At 45.7% G+C, this 21446-nt stretch overlaps 1 protein-coding gene across 1 annotated transcript in view; it reads right to left on the bottom strand.

Moving 5' to 3' along the window:
• Positions 1 to 21446, bottom strand: part of RIC8B (RIC8 guanine nucleotide exchange factor B) — a 73026-nt gene that overhangs the window by 10116 nt on the left and 41464 nt on the right. Inside the window, exons 5-7 of the mRNA XM_040439581.1 lie at positions 14398 to 14548; positions 2292 to 2387; positions 1403 to 1547 (exon numbers count right to left, since the gene is read on the bottom strand). Of these exons, the coding sequence (XP_040295515.1) occupies positions 1403 to 1547; positions 2292 to 2387; positions 14398 to 14548 (392 nt within the window). The remainder of the gene's footprint in view (positions 1 to 1402; positions 1548 to 2291; positions 2388 to 14397; positions 14549 to 21446) is intronic.

The following is a 21446-nucleotide window of genomic DNA, read 5'->3' on the forward strand; positions in this document are numbered from 1 at the left end:
GAGACACAATACATAACCCACTCCTGGCCAAGTCACAGGAGATCAGGAAACAGAGAACTGGGGTCCTTGCTGCCTTGCTGGTAGTTTGGTACACAGGAAGATTTAAAGGGGTTGTGCAGTGTCACAATACTAATGGCATATCCTCAGGACAGGTCATCAATATCAGTTCGGCAGGGGTCCAATTCCCAGCACACCCGCCAATCAGCTGTTTGAAGAGGCGACTCCTGCGAGAGCTGCGTCCTCTTCAACGTTTACCTGCATGGTGTCTACACTGTAGCGGTAGTGCAATGTAATTACAGTTTCCTCTCCCTTTCAAGCGAAAGGGCAGAATGGCTGTAATTACTGTACACTGCACTACTGCTGCAATCTAGATTGTGAACACCGAAAAGAACGCAGTCTCTTGTGTGGAGAGTAGGACGCCGCCCATCTGAAATTTTCTTAATTTTTATTGTCAACAGATTTTGTCTGTTTGAGAAGGCAGCGGCGCTCCAGTAGCGCTGCGGCCTTCTCACTGTTCACCGCTGGCCCAGTGACATCACGACTAGTATCGAAAGGGCCTGGGCGCAGCTAAGCTCTGTTCCCTTGAATGGAGCTAAGCCCCGCCCAGGCCAGTTGATACTAGTCGTGACGTCACTGGGCCAGCGGTAAACAGTGAAAAGGCCGTGGTGCTCCTGGAGCGTCGCTGCCTTCTCAAACAGCTGATGGGCAGGGGTCCCGAGTGTCGGACCCCCGCCGATCAGATGCTGATGATCTATCCAGAGGATAGATCATCAGTTTAAACATACTGCAGAACCCCTTTAAGGTACAGTCATCCCTCTCATCAGTAACATGCAATGGAAAGGAATAGTAGACAAGGCTGTAGTAATGGCTTTACTTTCACGTAATACTACATCTGCTTTGCAGCAGCTCAGATGGCTAAGGTTTCCCCAGGCAAAATTAGTTTTAGTGGAAGCAAGACCAAATGGCCAGCTACACGGTCCGGCACTGATTAGACAGTGTGCAGGGACACCCCCCAACTGGTAATACCCAGGGGTCATAAATTCCTGTGATGAATAACAGAGGAACGGCAAAACACAGGGTTAAGAGAAAATATGCTCCAGAATTATTTCATGTGTAATATGAATATTCACTGACATGCCAGAAAAAGTGACAGATCCTTTTTAAAGGGGTTCTCTCTTGAAAGACAGTCCCTTTTAAGCTGGTCACTGAAATGTCATAGCTGATGGCAAATGCTAATTTACATGACCTCTATCTGTCCAGATGCCCCACTAACACGTATGGAATTTTTTTCTTCTATCCCCATTGGCCAGTACCCATAGACATTATATTGGATTGTCTGAACTTTCTGTAAAAAGAAGGGCCCCTTAGCCACTAAACAATAAGGTCTGCATAGGTCAATTACCTCTTTCTTTGCACAGAACAAATAGAAATTCAGCAGCAATTTGCTTGACCCCTAAATCCACATGGGTCATCAATCGCACCAGTTTGTTTCTTACGGTTGTCCCCACTTCTGGCCGGTTTGAGACATCCCTCAGTGGTGGGAGAACCTAAAGGAAGTGAAAAAAAATAGGTCCGCTAAAGAATTCCTTCACAAATCTGCGTTCACACATGATGGTAGTCGTATAGTACTGGAATGAGTACCACAGCAGTACAGAATCGTAACACTCCAGAAAGACCCCTGCTGGTTACAAACAGTAAAGCATGTTGTACCACCATCACCTAAGACTTCTAAGTACTCAAACAGATAAAGAGAGTGTTTCCCATCAACAGGTATAGCAGGTATAATGGGTGACAAGCCTGTAGTACCTTACTTCTAAGCCCTAGTGTTGTTGATGACTTCCCACTTCCAGAATTCCAGTCTGTCAATGCCCACCTTCGTTGGACTAGAAGTGGACACTGATAAGGTGGAAAGGGGAGAATTAGAGGGGGGTTAAGGGTCAGAATTCAGGTTGTGTTGGCCTTGTGACACTGGACAACGGACACTGATGAGGTAGCAAGGTGAGGATCAGAGGGGGATTAGGGGGTCAGAATTTAGGGTGTGTTGGCCTTGTGACACTGGTCAACGGACACTGATGAGGTAGCAAGGTGAGGATCAGAGGGGGGGGGTAGCAAGGTGAGGATCAGAGGGGGATTAGGGGTCAGAATTTAGGATGTGTTGGCACAGAAAATAACAGATTAGAAGAGGTAATAAGCAGAACAACAGAACATCAAAAGGCCACAATTTGAAGGATCAGTCCCAGAATACAGGTTTCCTGCACTTTCTATCATATGGTTTAGCATACCGACGTTACCTCCGCTTTGATGTATTTCCGGATGGGTCTGTGAGTTCTGGAACATTCTGTGAGTAAGCTGAGGACAGGAGTAAGGCCTTCTCTATAGCTGCATCCCTGAGATAAGATGGAAAGAAGGAGAAGACTGTGTGATGCTAACCAGACTGTGTATAAACAGGAAATAAAATTAAATCCAGCAATGCAGTGATAAACTATAGTCAGACCCAGGGTCCCCGGCACCAGACTAAACCATCAATTACACCATAAGAATAAACAGCAGGATAGCCCTACAAATATACACGCTACTGCACATTCCCAAATCTTCACATTTTAGGCCAGGGCTCCATAGTGACATATCATTTTGCAAAGGGATCTCTTATGAAAATGCAGCACTAAATCATATGTGATATACAGCATCTCACAAAATTGAGTACACCCCTCACATTTTAGCAAAAATGTTATTATATATTTTCATGGGACAACACTGAAGATATGACACCTTGATACAATGTAAAGTAGTCAGTGTACAGCTTGTATAACAGTGTAAATTTGGTGTGCCCTCAAAATAACTCAACACACTGCCATTAATGTCTAAACCGCTGGCAACAAAAGTGAGTACACCCCTAAGTGAAAATGGCCAAACTGTGCCCAAAGTGTCAATATTTTGTGTGGCCATCATTATTTTCCAGCACTGCCTTAACTGTCTTGGGCATGGAGTTCACTAGAGCTTCACAGGTTGCCACAGGAGTCCTCTTCCACGCCTACATGACCATATCACGAAGCTGGTGGATGTTAGAGACCCTGCGCTCCACCACCTTCCATTTAAGGATGCCCCACAAATGCTCAATAGGGTTTAGGTCTGGAGACATGCTTGGCCAGTCCAGCACCTTTACCCCCAGTTTCTTTAGCAAGGCAGTGGTCGTCTTGGGATCATTATCATGTTTGAATACAGCCCTGCAGCCCAGTTTCCAAAGGGAGGGGATCATGCTCTGCCTGAGTATGTCACCTGTTGCCATTCATGGTTCCCTCAATGAACTGTAGCTCCTCACTGCTGGCAGCACTCGTGCAGCCCCAAACCATTACACTCCCACCACCATGCTTGATGCTTGACTGTAGACACACTTGTCTTTGTACGCCTCACCTGGTTGCCGCAACACACGCTTGACACCATCTGAACCAAATAAGTTTATTTTGGTTTCATCAGACCACAGGACATGGTTCCAGTAGCCCATATCCCTAATCTGCTTGTTTTCAGCAAACTGTTTGCAGGCTTTCTTATGCATCATCTTTAGAAGAGACTTCCTTCTGGGACGACAGCCATGCAGACCAATTTGATACAGTGTGCGGTGTATGGTCTGAGCACTGACAGGCTGACCCCCCACCCCTTTAACCTCTGCAGCAATGCTGCCAGCACTCATATGTCTATATGAAAAGACAAGCTCTGGATATGACGCTGAGCATGTGCATGCAACTTCTTTGGTGGACCATGGCGAGGTTTGTTCTGAGTGGAACCTGTCTAGTCAAACCGCTGTACGGTCTTGGCCATCGTGCTGCAGCTCAGTTTCAGGGTGTTGGCATCTTCTTATAGTCTAGACCAGGCATGCTCAACCTGCGGCCCTCCAGCTGTTGTAAAACTACATCCCCCACAATGCCCTGCTGTGGCTGTTCGGGCATGCTGGGAATTGTAGTTTTGCAACAGCTGGAGGGCCGCAGGTTGAGCATGCCTGGTCTAGGCCATCCTTATGTAGAGAAACAGTTTGTTTTTTCTGATCCTCAGAGTTCTTTGCCATGAGGTGCCATGTTGAACGAGTTATTTTGAGGCCACACCAAATTTACACTTTTAGACAAGCTGTACACCGACTACTTTACATTGTATCAAAGTGTCAGATCTTCAGTGCTGTCCCATGAAAAGATAGAATAAAATATTTACAAAAATGTGAGGGGTGTGCTCACTTTTGGGAGATACTGATTATATATACAGTACAGACCAAAAGTTTGGACACACCTTCTCATTCAAAGAGTTTTCTTTATTTTCATGACTATGAAAATTGTAGATTCACACTGAAGGTATCAAAACTATGAATTAACACATGTGGAATTATATACATAACAAACAAGTGTGAAACAACTGAAAATATGTAATATTCTAGGTTCTTCAAAGTAGCCACTAGGGGTGCACCGAAATGAAAATTCTGGTCCGAAACCGAAAATTCAGGATGCCCTTGACCGAAAACCGAAACCGCCTTTTTGCCCAAATACTTTTAAAATACTTTTTTTTTAATGATTTTATTAATAATTCTTTTTCATGAATTTAATAAATCATATTATATATGGAGAGGGGGATCTGTGGGTGGCTCTGTTATGGAGAGGGGGATCTGTGGGTGGCGCTGTTGTGGAGAGGTGGATCTGTGGGTGGCGCTGTTATGGAGAGGGGGATCTGTGGGTGGCGCTGTTATGGAGAGGGGGATCTGTGGGTGGCGCTGTTATGGAGAGGGGGATCTGTGGGTGGCGCTGTTATGGAGGGGGGGATATGTGCACTGTTATGGGCATAACAGTGCACAGATCCCCCCTCCCCATAGCAGTGCCATAGACCGATCCCCCTACCCATAACAGCCCCGGCCCTGCTGCTCACAGCAGACTAATCACTCACTGCATCTTTATTTTACCTTACAATAGTGAAGCTCCAGTAACAACTCTGCAGGCAGAGCGGAGGGCGGCGTAACGTCACTTACTCACGTGACGCACCTGCTCCGCCCACTTTATGAATGAAGGAGGCGGAGCAGGCGCGTCACGTGAGTAAGTGACGTTACGCCGCCCTCCGCTCTGCCTGCAGAGTTGTTACTGGAGCGTCACGATTGTAAGGTAAAATAAAAATGCAGTGACTTAAAGTAAACCGCCCGCCCGGCGCCCGCCCGCAGATGGTGAGCTACTTGGTGGGTGACAAATCCCACACCCCATATTTTCGGCCGATATGTAACAATATCGGCCGAAATGGATTAGGTACATTTTCGGCCGATATTTTCGGCTGCCGGAATTTCGGTGCACCCCTAGTAGCCACCTTTTTCTTTGATTACTGCTTTGCACACTTTTGGCATTCTCTTGATGAGCTTCAAGTGGTAGTCCCCTGAAATGGTTTTCACTTCACAGGTCAGGTTTAATAAGTGGGATTTCTTGCCTTATAAATGGGGTTGGGACCATCAGTTGCGTTGAGGAGAAGTCAGGTGGACACACAGCTGATAGTCCTACTGAATAGACTGTTAGAATTTGTATTATGGCAAGAAAAAAGCAGCTAAGTAAAGAAAAACGAGTGGCCATCATTACTTTAAGAAATGAAGGTCAGTCAGTCAGCCGAAAAATTGGGAAAACTTTGAAAGTAAGGGCTATTTGACCATGAAGGAGAGTGATGGGTTGCTGCGCCAGATGACCTGGCCTCCACAGTCACCGGACCTGAACCCAATCGAGATGGTTTGGGGTGAGCTGGACCGCAGAGTGAAGGCAAAAGGGCCAACAAAAGCTAATCATCTCTGGGAACTCCTTCAAGACTGTTGGAAGACCATTTCAGGGGACTACCTCTTGAAGCTCATCAAGAGAATGCCAAGAGTGTGCAAAGCAGTAATCAAAGCAAAAAGGTGGCTACTTTGAAGAACCTAGAATATGACATATTTTCAGTTGTTTCACACTTGTTTGTTATGTATATAATTTCACATGTGTTAATTCATAGTTTTGATGCCTTCATAGTCATGAAAATAAAGAAACCTCTTTGAATGAGAAGGTGTGTCCAAACTTTTGGTCTATACTGTATATATATATTATATTCTATTTGCAATAATGACAAAAAATCATGACAGCATATGAGATTTCATGCGCCTCCACAGTCTTACATTAGAGGCAATATCGCACTGTGTTCTTGAAGGCAAATATGTTTGCTTGTTTATCGTGTGTGGAGCCCTGGTCTTAAAGGGGTATCACCAGCTTATAAAGGGACTGCATATCTCTAAGATCATGGATCTCCGACCTCTCAGTCCCCATCGTTTCTCATGCTGAAGTGGCTATAGCACTGATTCACAGTCTACCGTACACAGCGCTGCTCCCAAACACCCTGATGTGCTGACCTTAGCGACACGCGCTACTTCCCCAATTTGTGTAACCTTACAGCTTCTCCTTGTTGGTGCTTTATCTCTCTGTGCTGACTGCTACAGAAAATAGTTTGTATTTCATTTTCAATACTACAGTACTGCTAAAATAAGTAACAGCCAGCAATTATTTAAAAAATTGGTTTCTATGAACACGGAGTTTAAAGGAAATGTGTTCACCAACATTTTTTTCTGCCAGTTAAAACCAGATAGCGATACGTATACTTTTTTTAAAATCTGTATTTATTTTCTGATTGGAGATTTATTTATTCTATGTCCTGAACATGATTATGGGGGCGGCCTTTTTGCCTAAGCATTAAGAAAATTGCCTTATGGCAGCCCCATAAGCCCTAGACACAATGGTCAGGAGGGCACCGACTTCTATGGGAGAGTTTTCTGGGCATGCTCTGTGACCTGTGCAGAGGTCATTGTACAAGGAAAGGACAGATAAGCTCTGACAATCACCGGTTGTGAATGGTGGATCCTGTCTTATCTATACACAGAGGTGATATCTGTTATTCTAAACCTACCTGTAATGATAAGGAGAAAACTGCAGTAAAGTGATCCGTACAGACCAAGAAGTTTTGCCTATTATTGGGCTTAATGGCCAGTGTCAAAAAGGCAGGATTTTATAATATAGATATTCACCACCTCCGGACCGCTGTACGCACAGACGCGTCCTGGAGGTGGTTGTTTCATTCCGAGTGGACGCGCCAGCGCGTCCTCTCGCGAGACGCGAGATTTCGGTCTCAGCCGGCCCGCGCATGCGCATCGCGGGCCGGCAAAAGTTTGAGGAGAATTGCATCAGCAACCTGCCAGCCAATGATCGTCGCTGGCAGGTTGCTGATTTTTAAAAAATCGAATCACAAGCCAGATAACAGATCATATTAGTAAATATGATCTGTTATATGGCTTCTCTGCTCCTGTGCTGGTCCTTTTCGTCGGTTGGATCCAGCACAGGAGCAGACTGAACTGTGAGTACACCAAACACTACACTTTAGCCCCAGATCACCCCCCTGCACCCCAATTAACCCTTTGATCACCCCTTTGATCGCCCCTGTCAATCACTAGTGAAAGGAAAAAAAGTGATCAGTGTAAACTGTCACTTTTTTTTTTTCACTGGTATTGACTGATAGGTTTTAGGGATAGTTTAGGCCCCTTGGTTAGGTAGTTAGCGTCAGTTAGCGCCCACCCCACCGCACCGCAGTCACTTTTATTCGCTGATTAGCGTATCGCTAATCAGCATTTGTACTTTTATAGTATCTGTAAGTGATCAAAACTGATCACGGTCAGATCTATAATAGTATTAGTGTCACTTTAGTTCGCCCTCCACCCAAAACGCAGTGTTTGCCCGATCAGGCCTGATCGGTCGCCCACACGTGCGTTCACCCACACCCGCCCCACCGCAGTGACAAAAAATTATTATTTTTTGATCACTGCACATTCACTTTACACGCACTGCGGCGATAAAAAAATCAGTTTTGATATTTTTTATCAACCGCAGCGGCCTCCGGTACTTCGCTAGCCTCCCCTTTGTAAGACAGGTTTGCTTTTTTTCTTGGGTAGTCTCAGGGAATACCCCTAAATTTAGTAGTCCAAAATGTCAAACAGGGGGTATTCTTCTGAAGAGGCCTACAGGATTCTGACCCAGTCGGATGAGGAGTGGGAACCCTCATCTGACGAATCTAGCGGGTCAGAATATGAACCTGTGGAAAGCAGTGGCTCTCTGACCCAAAGTTCGGACGAGGAGGTGGAGGTCCCTGGCAGCACCAGGCGTACCCGGCCCCGTGTCGCTAGACCACAGGTTACGCAGGATCCGCTTCAAGAGCAGCAGAGTGGGGCTGTCGCTGCCGGATCACGTGGTGAGGCATACACCAGCAGCGCAGCCCTTCCTGGACCTAGTACCAGCACTGCCGTACAACATGGTGAAGTAGCGAGCACCAGAAGGGCAGTTGAAGCTGGTACGGTGGCACGTGCAGTAGTTACCCCGTCGCAGCCACCGCGCAGACAGGCCCGTAGACCCCCTAGAGTCCCTGAGGTGCTGGCAAACCCTGATTGGCAGTCACCAACTTCAGCCGCACCTGTAGTTCCCCCTTTCACCGCCCAGTCTGGAGTTCGGGTTGAGACGGCTCAAATCGGTTCGGCCCTGGGATTTTTTGAGCTGTTCTTGACTGCGGAGCTCTTGGACTTAGTCGTGGCAGAGACCAACCAGTATGCCACACAATTTATAACCGCAAACCCGGAAAGCTATTATGCCCAGCCTTTCCGGTGGAAACCAGTCCAAGTTTCCGAACTTAAAATTTTTCTGGGCCTTCTCCTCAACATGGGCCTGACAAAAAAGCATGAATTGCGGTCATATTGGTCCACGAACCCAATTCATCACATGCCCATGTTCTCTGCTGCTATGTCCAGGACACGATTTGAGACCATCCTGCGTTTTCTGCATTTTAGCGACAACACCACCTCCCGTCCCAGAGGCCACCCAGCTTTTGACCGGCTCCACAAAATTCGGCCCCTCATAGACCATTTCAACCAGAAATTTGCAGATTTGTATACCCGAGCAAAACATCTGCGTAGACGAGTCCCTAATACATTTTACCGGGCGCCTTGGCTTCAAACAATACATCCCAAGCAAGCGTGCCCGGTATGGGGTCAAATTGTATAAGCTCTGTGAAAGGGCCACAGGCTATACCCACAAATTTCGGATCTATGAGGGAAAAGATCAGACCCTGGAGCCGGTCGGTTGCCCTGACTACCTGGGGAGCAGTGGGAAGACAGTCTGGGACTTGGTGTCACCCTTATTCGGCAAGGGGTACCATCTTTATGTGGACAATTTTTACACAAGTGTGGCCCTCTTTAGGCATTTGTTTCTAGAACGGATTTGCGCCTGTGGCACCGCGCGAACTAGTCGCGTGGGCTTCCCCCAACGGCTTGTAACCACCCGTCTTGCAAGGGGGGAGAGGGCTGCCTTGTGTAACGAAGAACTGCTCGCGGTGAAATGGAGAGACAAGCGTGACGTTTACATGCTCTCCTCCATTCACGCAGACACGACAATCCAAATTGAAAGGGCAACCCGTGTCATTGAAAAGCCCCTCTCAGTCCACGACTATAATGCGCTCATGGGAGGGGTGGACTTCAATGACCAGATGTTGGCTCCCTATTTAGTTTCCCGCAGAACCAGACGCTGGTATAAGAAGGTGTCTGTATATTTAATTCAATTGGCGCTGTACAATAGTTTTGTTCTCTACAGTAAGGCTGGGAGAACAGGATCCTTCCTCAAATTCCAGGAAGAGATCATCGCGAACCTCCTTTACCCAGGAGGTTCCGTGGCCCCATCCACCAGTGTAGTTAGCCGTCTACACGAGCGACATTTCCCCAGTGTCGTTGCTGGTACCTCAACCCAACCGCCACCCCGAAAAAAATGTCGTGTCTGTAGCAGGAGTGGAATAAGGCGTGACACCCGCTATTTCTGTCCTGACTGCCCTGACCACCCTGCCCTATGCTTAGGTGAGTGTTTCCGGAAGTACCACACACAGGTACACCTAGCATAGGGATTGCATCTCACAGGACAGGCACACAGGGCTATTAGGGCCCTTTTACTCACAGCTGCTGCAAACCTCTCCTTTCACCTGGGATAAAGTGCATTACGTACTTCGCCACATCTTTGGGCGATTTGCGCTTTGCACATTGTCCCATGGGGAAGGAGAGGTTTGTTCTATAAAGGTAAAAAAAACTAAACAAAAAAAAAATTACCGGTAAGTAAAAAAGTTTAAAAAGTTTAAAAAAAGTTAATATGTTCTGTTCTAAAGTTAATAAAGTTATTGCTTTGCGGCCTGGTTTTTTCTTTTTTGTTTTGTTTTTTTTACCTTCCAGGTGGACCAACCGATCGACTAGCTGCAGCACTGATGTGCATTCGGACAGAAGCATTGCGCTGCTGTCAGATTACACGCAAGTCGGTGTATGCGGCGCTGCAAGACGAGATTTCTCCTCTGCAGTAAAAGATATGTTTGCCGAGGCATATGAGCTGAGGAGGTGGCGGTGTTCATATACTTTGGCAAACACTTTGTATATATAAAAAAAAAAATCCCGGCAATGATTTATTCATCCACATCGATTGATGTGAATGGAGAAATCGGGTTTGCCAGGGCATACGAGCTGAAGTGGGTATGGATGTTGGGCGGAGCTCCTATGTCCTGGCAGACGCCTTTCCCCTCCTTTTTCTTTTTTTGGCAGAGATTTTTTCATCCACATTGATCGATGCGAATGAAGAAATCTGTGCCGTTCATTTTTTTCTTTCAGCCCAGAGGCTGAACGGAAAAAAAAAATCTCATTACCTGTATGCTCAATATAAGGAGAATAGCAGAAACTCCTAATGCTGGGCATACATGTAATGATTGCGGAGACCCTCAAATGCCAGGGCAGTACAAACACCCCACAAATGACCCCATTTTGGAAAGAAGACACCCCAAGGTATTCGCTGAGGGGCATATTGAGTCCATGAAAGATTGAAATTTTTGTCCCAAGTTAGCGGAAAGGGAGACTTTGTGAGAACAAAATCAAAAAAATCAATTTCCGCTAACTTGTGCCAAAAAATGTTCTTTTCTATGAACTCGCCATGCCCCTCATTGAATACCTTGGGGTGTCTTCTTTCCAAAATGGGGTCACATGTGGGGTATTTATACTGCCCTGGCATTTTAGGGGCCCCAAAGTGTGAGAAGAAGTCTGGTATCCAAATGTCTAAAAATGCCCTCCTAAAAGGAATTTGGGCACCTTTGCCCACCTAGGCTGCAAAAAAGTGTCACACATCTGGTATCGCCGTACTCAGGAGAAGTTGAGGAATGTGTTTTGGGGTGTCTTTTTACATATACCCATGCTGGGTGAGATAAATATCTTGGTCAAATGCCAACTTTGTATAAAAAAATGGGAAAAGTTGTCTTTTGCCAAGATATTTCTCTCACCCAGCATGGGTATATGTAAAATGACACCACAAAACACATTCTCAACCTTCTCCCGAGTACGGAGATACCAGATGTGTGACACTTTTTTGCAGCCTAGGTGGGCAAAGGGGCCCACATTCCAAAGAGCACCTTTCGGATTTCACAGGTCATTTACCTACTTACCACACATTAGGGCCCCTGGAAAATGCCAGGGCAGTATAACTACCCCACAAGTGACCCCATTTTGGAAAGAAGACACCCCAAGGTATTCCGTGAGGGGCATGGCAAGTTCCTAGAATTTTTTATTTTTTGTCACAAGTTAGTGGAAAATGATGATTTTTTATTTTTTTCATACAAAGTCTCATATTCCACTAACTTGTGACAAAAAATAAAAACTTCCATGAACTCACTATGCCCATCAGCGAATACCTTGGGGTCTCTTCTTTCCAAAATGGGGTCACTTGTGGGGTAGTTATACTGCCCTGGCATTCTAGGGGCCCAAATGTGTGGTAAGGAGTTTGAAATCAAATTCTGTAAAAAATGACCTGTGAAATCCGAAAGGTGCTCTTTGGAATATGGGCCCCTTTGCCCACCTAGGCTGCAAAAAAGTGTCACACATCTGGTATCTCCGTACTCAGGAGAAGGTGGGGAATGTGTTTTGGGGTGTCATTTTACATATACCCATGCTGGGTGAGAGAAATATCTTGGCAAAAGACAACTTTTCCCATTTTTTTATACAAAGTTGGCATTTGACCAAGATATTTATCTCACCCAGCATGGGTATATGTAAAAAGACACCCCAAAACACATTCCTCAACTTCTCCTGAATACAGAGATACCAGATGTGTGACACTTTTTTGCAGCCTAGGTGGGCAAAGGGGCCCATATTCCAAAGAGCACCTTTCGGATTTCACAGGTCATTTTTTACTGAATTTGATTTCAAACTCCTTACCACACATTTGGGCCTCTAGAATGCCAGGGCAGTATAACTACCCCACAAGTGACCCCATTTTGGAAAGAAGAGACCCCAAGGTATTCGCTGATGGGCATAGTGAGTTCATGGAAGTTTTTATTTTTTGTCACAAGTTAGTGGAATATGAGACTTTGTATGAGAAAAAATTTTTTAAAAAAAATCATCATTTTCCACTAACTTGTGACAAAAAATAAAAAATTCTAGGAACTCGCCATGCCCCTCACGGAATACCTTGGGGTGTCTTCTTTCCAAAATGGGGTCACTTGTGGGGTAGTTATACTGCCCTGGCATTCTAGGGGCCCAAATGTGTGGTAAGGAGTTTGAAATCAAATTCTGTAAAAAATGACCTGTGAAATCCGAAAGGTGCTCTTTGGAATATGGGCCCCTTTGCCCACCTAGGCTGCAAAAAAGTGTCACACATCTGGTATCTCTGTATTCAGGAGAAGTTGAGGAATGTGTTTTGGGGTGTCTTTTTACATATACCCATGCTGGGTGAGATAAATATCTTGGTCAAATGCCAACTTTGTATAAAAAAATGGGAAAAGTTGTCTTTTGCCAAGATATTTCTCTCACCCAGCATGGGTATATGTAAAATGACACCTCAAAACACATTCCCCACCTTCTCCTGAGTACGGAGATACCAGATGTGTGACACTTTTTTGCAGCCTAGGTGGGCAAAGGGGCCCATATTCCAAAGAGCACCTTTCGGATTTCACAACTCCTTACCACACATTTGGGCCCCTAGAATGCCAGGGCAGTATAACTACCCCACAAGTGACCCCATTTTGGAAAGAAGAGACCCCAAGGTATTTCGTGATGGGCATAGTGAGTTCATAGAACTTTTTATTTTTTGTCACAAGTTAGTGGAATATGAGACTTTGTAAGAAAAAAATAAAAATAAAAAAAAATCATCATTTTCCGCTAACTTGTGACAAAAAATAAAAAGTTCTATGAACTCACTATGCCCATCAGCGAATACCTTAGGGTGTGTACTTTCCGAAATGGGGTCATTTGTGGGGTGTTTGTACTGTCTGGGCATTGTAGAACCTCAGGAAACATGACAGGTGCTCAGAAAGTCAGAGCTGCTTCAAAAAGCGGAAATTCACATTTTTGTACCATAGTTTGTAAACGCTATAACTTTTACCCAAACCATTTTTTTTTTACCCAAACATTTTTTTTTATCAAAGACATGTAGAACAATAAATTTAGAGCAAAATTTCTATATGGATCTCGTTTTTTTTGCAAAATTTTACAACTGAAAGTGAAAAATGTCATTTTTTTGCAAAAAAATCGTTAAATTTCGATTAATAACAAAAAAAGTAAAAATGTCAGCAGCAATGAAATACCACTAAATGAAAGCTCTATTAGTGAGAAGAAAAGGAGGTAAAATTCATTTGGGTGGTAAGTTGCATGACCGAGCAATAAACGGTGAAAGTAGTGTAGTGCAGAAGTGTAAAAAGTGGCCTGGTCTTTCAGGGTGTTTAAGCACTGGGGGCTGAGGTGGTTAAGGAGACAAAGTGGGCATAACCATGTTTAGAAAATCAAATGCAGATGACTAGACGCACATTTTATTCTTTACCCTCTGACTACAGAACTAGTCACATTTACAGCAATCTGTAGTCAGGAGCCCATGTAGTCCATAACCAGCAGTTAGAGGGGGTAAGGGTGAAACAAAAAATGGCTAATGATTACATATAGAGTAATTTCGGTAAGTAACTCACCAATGAGTAGTAAAAAGTGTCATTTTAAAACACTACTGTTCACACGAGGGTATTGTAATCCATCTGTATTCCGGATTATATACTATTAAGATTGTTATCAGTAATGCTTCAGTAATTTATCCGCATTTACATGTGTATTCCTTCCTTCCTGCATTTCATGAACTCCCATAGACTATAATGGGCATATCTAGAAGCTAATATACACAAAACTCGGACATGCTGTGGATTTCAAATACGGACGGAAATAATACACCCAAATGAATAGCCCTATTCATTAACATTAGCAGCGGATTCCGGTACACAAAATCCGGGCCATATGCGGATTGCAAACATGCTGGTGTGAATGAGGCCAGGAGCGAATACCTTGTCGATCCTCTTCTCCATGAAATCCAGGATGAGTTGGATAGCCTCCATATCTGGCTCATTGTTATTGGCAGACATTTCTTTGCCAGAAGGGCATATGAGGACATCCAGGCAAGAAACAGGGACGTTGCTCAACAGATTGATGGTATTGCTGGGGAAATAAGGGGGAAAAAAATACATTTCCATGACCAATAATTATGAACCGAAGCATGGCATAGTGATTGTAAGGAATGTCTCTTCTAGAGTCGGAGAAGAAGCACTGCTAACCAACTCTAATCATGATACAGCGATCTCCCTCGATCCGTACATTGCCGCACAGGGTCCAGACCTGAACAGAATGCCATACCAGTACAGATTAGAAGGGAGGGGGCATGTAACTGCATATCCAAGCCAATATATGTCATACCAGTCTATATAAAGCTGGCTGACAACCTATAGAGGCAATGTAGTGCAATACTACAGATGCATATACCAGCATCTGTAAACTCAATGTAATCAGTCATACAATAAGTGAGAAAAAAATACGACTTGCTAAATCCTAAAATAAAACGTAACCCCCATTAAATATCTTTTGTGCCACGCAAGCAGGAACAACAGGATCAGAAGAGAACACACAAGACTGGCGAGTGAGCAGAGGATAACTATACTGCATAGTTTGTCATTTTGTACATTTGCTCTTAGTGGATCCAAGTGGCGTAGGGAGTACTACAGGCAATGTTTACCTTTAGTCAGACTACTGTTTGCCTTCTTTAAACATATGTCTTATATTTCCTTATAAAACTTAGCTTTTAATCTCAATCAATATTATTGTCATCATTGACCATTAAATGTATTAAAGGGAACCTGTCACCGGGATTTTGTGTATAGAGCTGAGGACATGGGCTGCTAGATGGCCGCTAGCACATCCGCAATATCCAGTCCCCATAGCTCTGTGTGCTTTTATTGTGGGGAAAAAAAACGATTTGATCCATATGCAAATTACCCTGAGATGTGTCCTGTACGTGAGATGAGTCCAGCGTGAAGGAGCCCAGCACCGCCCCGCATCCTCCGAATCTCCTCCTTGCTCCCCGACGTCAGACAGCCAGAGCGCCGTAATCTTGCGATGCGCGAGCTAGCGCATGCGCAGTGTCCTCATAGTGTTCCTTCCCTGTGCTGGCATCAGCCTCAGGGAAGGAACAGAGCGTGCGCTAGCTCGCGCATCGCGAGATTACGGCGCTCTGGCTGTCTGACGTCGGGGAGCAAGGAGGAGATTCGGAGGATGCGGGGCGGTGCTGGGCTCCTTCACGCTGGACTCATCTCACGTACAGGACACATCTCAGGGTAATTTGCATATGGATCAAATCGTTTTTTTTCCCCCACAATAAAAGCACACAGAGCTATGGGGACTGGGTATTGCGGATGTGCTAGCGGCCATCTAGCAACCCATGTCCTCAGCTCTATACATCAAATCCCGGTGACAGGTTCCCTTTAATTAAAACTCTCGGTTGTGTCGCTTCTTTTGTTTCTGTGTGTTTTGTCAGCACTATTATATCATAATGCTCATCTAGTCTGTGGTGGGAGACTGGTAGCCACGTGCAGGCTCCAGATTCTTCCCTTAATAAGCTTCTGTATCTACCACATAATAATTGTTGGTATTTTTGCTAACAGTCGTCACTTCTGTCTCTAAAATCACCCTCAAGCACTGCCCCCCGACATGTTTCGCCAGCTGCTCTTGCGTCTTCAGGAGATCGGGCAGTGACCCTCCCTGCCCGATCCCCAGAAGACTCCAGAGCAGCTGGCGAAAAAAAGTGGGGGGGGGGGGCAGTGCTTGAGGGTGATTTTAGAGACAGGAGTGACGCCTGTTAGCAAGAATACCAACAATTATTATGTGGTAGATACAGAAGCTTATTGAGAGAAGAATCTGGAGCCTGCATGCGGCTACCAGTCTCCCACCACAGACTAGATAGCATTATTATTATTATTATTATTATTAAAGCGCCATTCATTCCATAGCGCTGTACATATGAAAAGGGGTATAAATACATAATACAGAAATTGCACTAATCATAAACAAGACGAGTTATAAACTGGTACGGAAGGAGAGAGGGCCCTGCCCGTCAGGGCTTACAATCTACATGGTATGAGAGAAGGACACAGTAGGTGTGGGTGAAGTTGATCATGGTGGTATAGAGGCAGCAGGGTCACTGGTTGTAGGCTTGTCTGAAGAGGTGGGTTTTCAGGTTTCTTTTGAAGGATTCCACTGTAGGTGAGAGTCTGATATGTTGGGGTAGCGAGTTCCAGAGTATGGGGGATGCACGGGAGAAATCTTGGAGTCGATTGTGGGAAGAGGCAATAAGAGGAGAGGAGAGAAGGCGGTCTTGTGAGGATCGGAGATTGCGTGTGGAGCTGTATCGGGAAAATAGCTCAGAGATGTAGGGAGGGGAAAGGTTATGGACGGCCTTGTATGTATTTGTTAGTATTTTGAACTGAATTCGCTGGGCAATGGGGAGCCAGTGAAGGGATTGGCAGAGGGGAGAGGCAGAGGAGTAATAGGGTGAGAGGTGGATTAGTCGGGCAGCAGAGTTGAGGATAGATTGGAGGGGTGTGAGAGTGCTAGATGGAAAGCCACAGAGGAGGATGTTGCAGTAGTCTAGGCGGGAGATGATGAGGGCATATACAATTAGTTTCACAGACTCAAAGTTGAGGAAAGCGTGGATGCGGGAGAGGTTTTTGAGTTGGAAGCGGCAGGTGGTGGAAAGGGCTTGGATGTGAGGTCGGAAGGAGAGGGCAGAATCTAATGTCACTCCAAGGCAGCGGACTTGGTTGACCGGGGAGAGTGTGCAGCCATTGATCATGATAGATAGGTCTGTTGGGGGGGGTTGAGCGAGATGGGGGAAAGATGATGAATTCTGTTTTATCCATGTTAAGTTTTAGAAAGCGGGAGGAGAACAAGGAGGATATAGCAGATAGACATTGTGGGATTCTGGTGATGTCTGGACCAGAGAGGTAGATTTGTGTGTCGTAGCATAAAAGTGATACTGAAGGCCATGGGACTCTATGAGCTGTCCCAGTCCGAGAGTGTAGATAGAAAAGAGCAGAGGTCCTAGGACAGAGCCTTGCGGGACACCAACATAGAGGGAATGAGACGAGGAGGTGGTGTGAGAGTGGGAGATGCTAAATGTCCGCCCTGTGAGGTATGATGTGATCCAGGAGAGGGCCAGGTCAGTGATGCCAAGAAATGAGAGAGTTTGTAACAGAAGGGAGTGGCCGATAGTGTCAAAGGCAGAGGACAGGTCAAGGAGAAGGAGGACAGAGTAATGTTTTTTGGTTTTGGCTGTTAGTAGGTCATTGGTGACTTTGGTAAGGGCAGTCTCAATTGAGTGGTGGGGTCAGAAGCCAGATTGTCGGCGGTCAGAGAGGGAGCAGGAGGAGAGATAAGAGGACAGTTCAGAATGGACATGTTGCTCAAATAGCTTTGAGGCATATGGAAGAAGTGATATGGGGCGATAACTGGACAAAGAAGATGGGTCAAGTGAAGGCTTTTTGAGGATGGGTGTAATGGTAGCATGTTTAAAACCAGAGGGGAAGACACCAGAGGTTAGTGATAGGTTGAAGAGATGAGTTGGGGGTGGCATAAACACTGTGGTGGGGTTAGTGATGAGGTGGGATAGGATTGGGTCAAGTGCACAGGTGGTGAGATGTGATCTGGAGAGTAGCGTGAAGAGTTTTTCTTCTGTAATGGTGGAGAAGCGGGTGTTGGGAGAAGAGGACTGAGCAGTTGTGTAGAGGGTCTGTGGGGACTGTGCACTGAAGCTTTCTCTGATGTTGACTAGCTTTTGTTTGAAGTATGTGGCAACGTCCTCAGCTGAGATGAGAAGGTGGGGGCGCTGGGGGGCGGAGAAGGGAGTTAAAAGTGTTAAAAAGTTGTTTAGGGCTGTGGGACAGGGAAGATATGAGAGAAACTCATCTACAGGCAGAGAGAAAAGATGCCTTAAAAGGGATTTTTAAGATAAAGAGTAACTAAACTTTTAGTTAACTTTTTGGAAAAATGTCCCTGATGCCCTAATAATACTTTTTGTAATACATTTTATTAATGGATTTTTAATTTTTAATAAAGATACCCCCCCCCCCCAAAAGCACACCTTTCCCTGTGCGCTTAAAGGTGCATTCACACGTCCGCATCCGTTCCGCAATTTTGCGGAACAAGTGCAGACCCATTCATTTTAAATGGGGCCGGAATGTGCTGTCCGCATCCGCAGCCATTTCGTTGAGTATCCGACGCAGGCGCAGTGAGGGAAGGACGTTCTCCGGCAGCCGGCTTCCTCACTGTGACGTATTCGGTGCAGGCGCAGTGAGGAAGCCAGCAGCTGCTGGGCGTCCTTCCCTCACTGTGCCGAATACTGAACGGGACGGCGCAGGCGCGAGATTTTGTTAGTAGACACGGCCGGCAGGAGGAGAGCAGCGCTGCCCTGGCCCTGTCAATCAGGAGAAGAAGGGTGTGAAAAGAGGTGGGCAAATGGAGCCCCTTCCCCCTGCTCTTAGAGGCTAATTAGCATATTATTAGGGCTGCAGCTAACGATAATTAGAATAATCGATTAGTTGTCGATAATTTAATCGATTAATCGGGGAAAAAACACCAAAATTACAAAACAAAGAGGTTTATATGATTTTACTTGAAAAATTATGTTCAAAGGCCATATTAAAACAAATTGTGGATGGCACTGTTATGGGGGATCTGTGGATGACACTATTATGGGGGATCTGTGGATGGCGCTGTTATGGGGGGGGGGATCTGTGGATGACACTATTATGGGGGATCTGTGGATGACACTATTATGGGGGATCTGTGGATGGCGCTGTTATGGGGGGGAATCTGTGGATGGCACTGTTATGGGGGGGAATCTGTGGGTGGCACTGTTATGGGGGGGAATCTGTGAGTGGCACTGTTATGGGGGATCTGTGGGTGGCACTGTTATGGGTAGGGGGATCTGTGCACTGTTATGGGGAGGGGGGGATCTGTGGATGACACCGATATGGGGGGGGGGGGATCTATAGATGACACTATATAGCATCTTATGCTATATGTGTCATCCACAGATCCCCCTCCCATAACAGTGCACAGATCCCCCTCCCCATAACAGTGCACAGATCCCCTTCCCAATAACAGTGCACCGATCCCCTTCCCAATAACAGTGCACCGATCCACTTCCCAATAACAGTGCACCGATCCCCTTCCCAATAACAGTGCCATACACAGATCCCCCTCCCCATAGCAGTGCCATACACCGATCCCCCTCCCCATAACAGCCCCGGCCCCGCTGCTCACAGCAGACTATTCTGGCAGTAACTTTTACTCAGCGCATCTTTATTACCTTACAATGAAGCTCAGGTAACAGGCAGAGCAGGCGGCAGCGTAACATCACTCACTCACGTGACGCACCTGCTCCGCCTACTTTATGAATGAAGGAGGCGGAGCAGGCGAGTCACGTGAGTAAGTGACGTTACGCCGCCGTCCGCTCTGCCTGTTACTGGAGCTTCATTGTAAGGTAAAATAAAGATGCGCTGATTTAAAGTAAACCGCCCACGCGCATAGCAACGAATCAGCGATTATTCGATAACTGGATTCGTCGACAACGAATCCCGTTATCGAATATTATCGATAAAGTCGATTAATCGTTGCAGCCCTACATATTATAAAAGTTAGTTTTTCTCAATAATGGCGGCACGCAGTGAGATGGCACTAATATAGTTTTGTTCAGCTGACATTAGCACATCGCTAATGTCACCCAGGTTAATAGCCATTTTTCAGGTGACAGAAACCCTTTAAAATAATAGAACCCAAGCAGCTACTAACAAAAGAAGCGATACTCACTACTCTTCTACCCTGCTGCTTAAGCATCAATATCATGGAATACAGTTAGGCCTCATGCACACACAGCATGGTTTGAACGCCATACAGTTGTAAATGGACCGTCCGATCTGCCGCAAACTCCTAGTGGGAGAAGAGAATGCCCAAAACACTGGAGTCTGTCAGGATGGCCATGTATAGCACAAAATGGCTTCCGGACGCTGCTAGGGTAATGCATAGCCAACCGAATCTTCCCCAGAAAAACCACCAGCTTGCTGAGGAGCTCGAGGGTCATACCCTGAGGTAAAAGGGATTTATGGTGATGACACATGAGGTGGCACTGCCAATATTAGGATAGAATGACAGACGTGGCACACATTTCTTAGTGACACAGTGGCGCCATCTTTGACCGCTCCCACATTTCACAGTTTATTCTAGTGCCCCCCCTGCCCCCATTCTTCTGGTTTTCCTAACAAGATCAAACCGAAACCCATCCCTGCCACTGACAAAATGAGATTTTTTTGCATGGCTGTGCACGAACAATTGTTTTCTTGGCGAGGGCACATAGTGATCTTTGTCAGTTTTATTTGTGAAAGTATATAAAATGTTCTGGGTACCGGTGACTCGGGCTGGGAGCACAATAGTACTTGCATTCCTAAGTCAGTATGTCTATAATGACATTACTCCTCCTTTCTCTCCCCAGTGGTCATTAATCACTTCGACGTGCCCCCCACCCCCTCCTGCCATGCAGGGGTTTCACTCAGACACCTCAGTGTGGGAATGAAGAGGAGTTTACCACATGATGCTCCGCATTTCTGAATATAAATGGGATGCAGGCACTGAAAGGCTAGCAGAGCGCATAGTGGGAGAATACAGCTGTAAAAAATAAGGCTCTGTTCACACCCTAAAACGCCTGTTGGACCCCAGTGACTTTGGCCTCATGCACACGACCATAAGGATATATGGATACGGTCCATGTGACATCAGAATTTTTTTGCGGACCTATTGACTTCAATGTTCATTCCTCAAAAAGATAGAACATGTCTGCAAAATGCAGACCACTGACCCAGTGAAGTCAACAGGTTCACCAAAGAAAATAATGCGGACATCATACGGACTGCATCCGTATTTTGCGGATTCGCGGTTTGAGGACCGCATAACGAACACAGTTGTGTGCATTGAGGCCTTACATAAAAAAGGTATGTTGGGTTTCTGTCATTTC

The sequence above is a fragment of the Bufo bufo genome, chromosome 1 (assembly GCF_905171765.1).
Source record: "Bufo bufo chromosome 1, aBufBuf1.1, whole genome shotgun sequence".
NCBI lineage: Eukaryota > Metazoa > Chordata > Amphibia > Anura > Bufonidae > Bufo > Bufo bufo.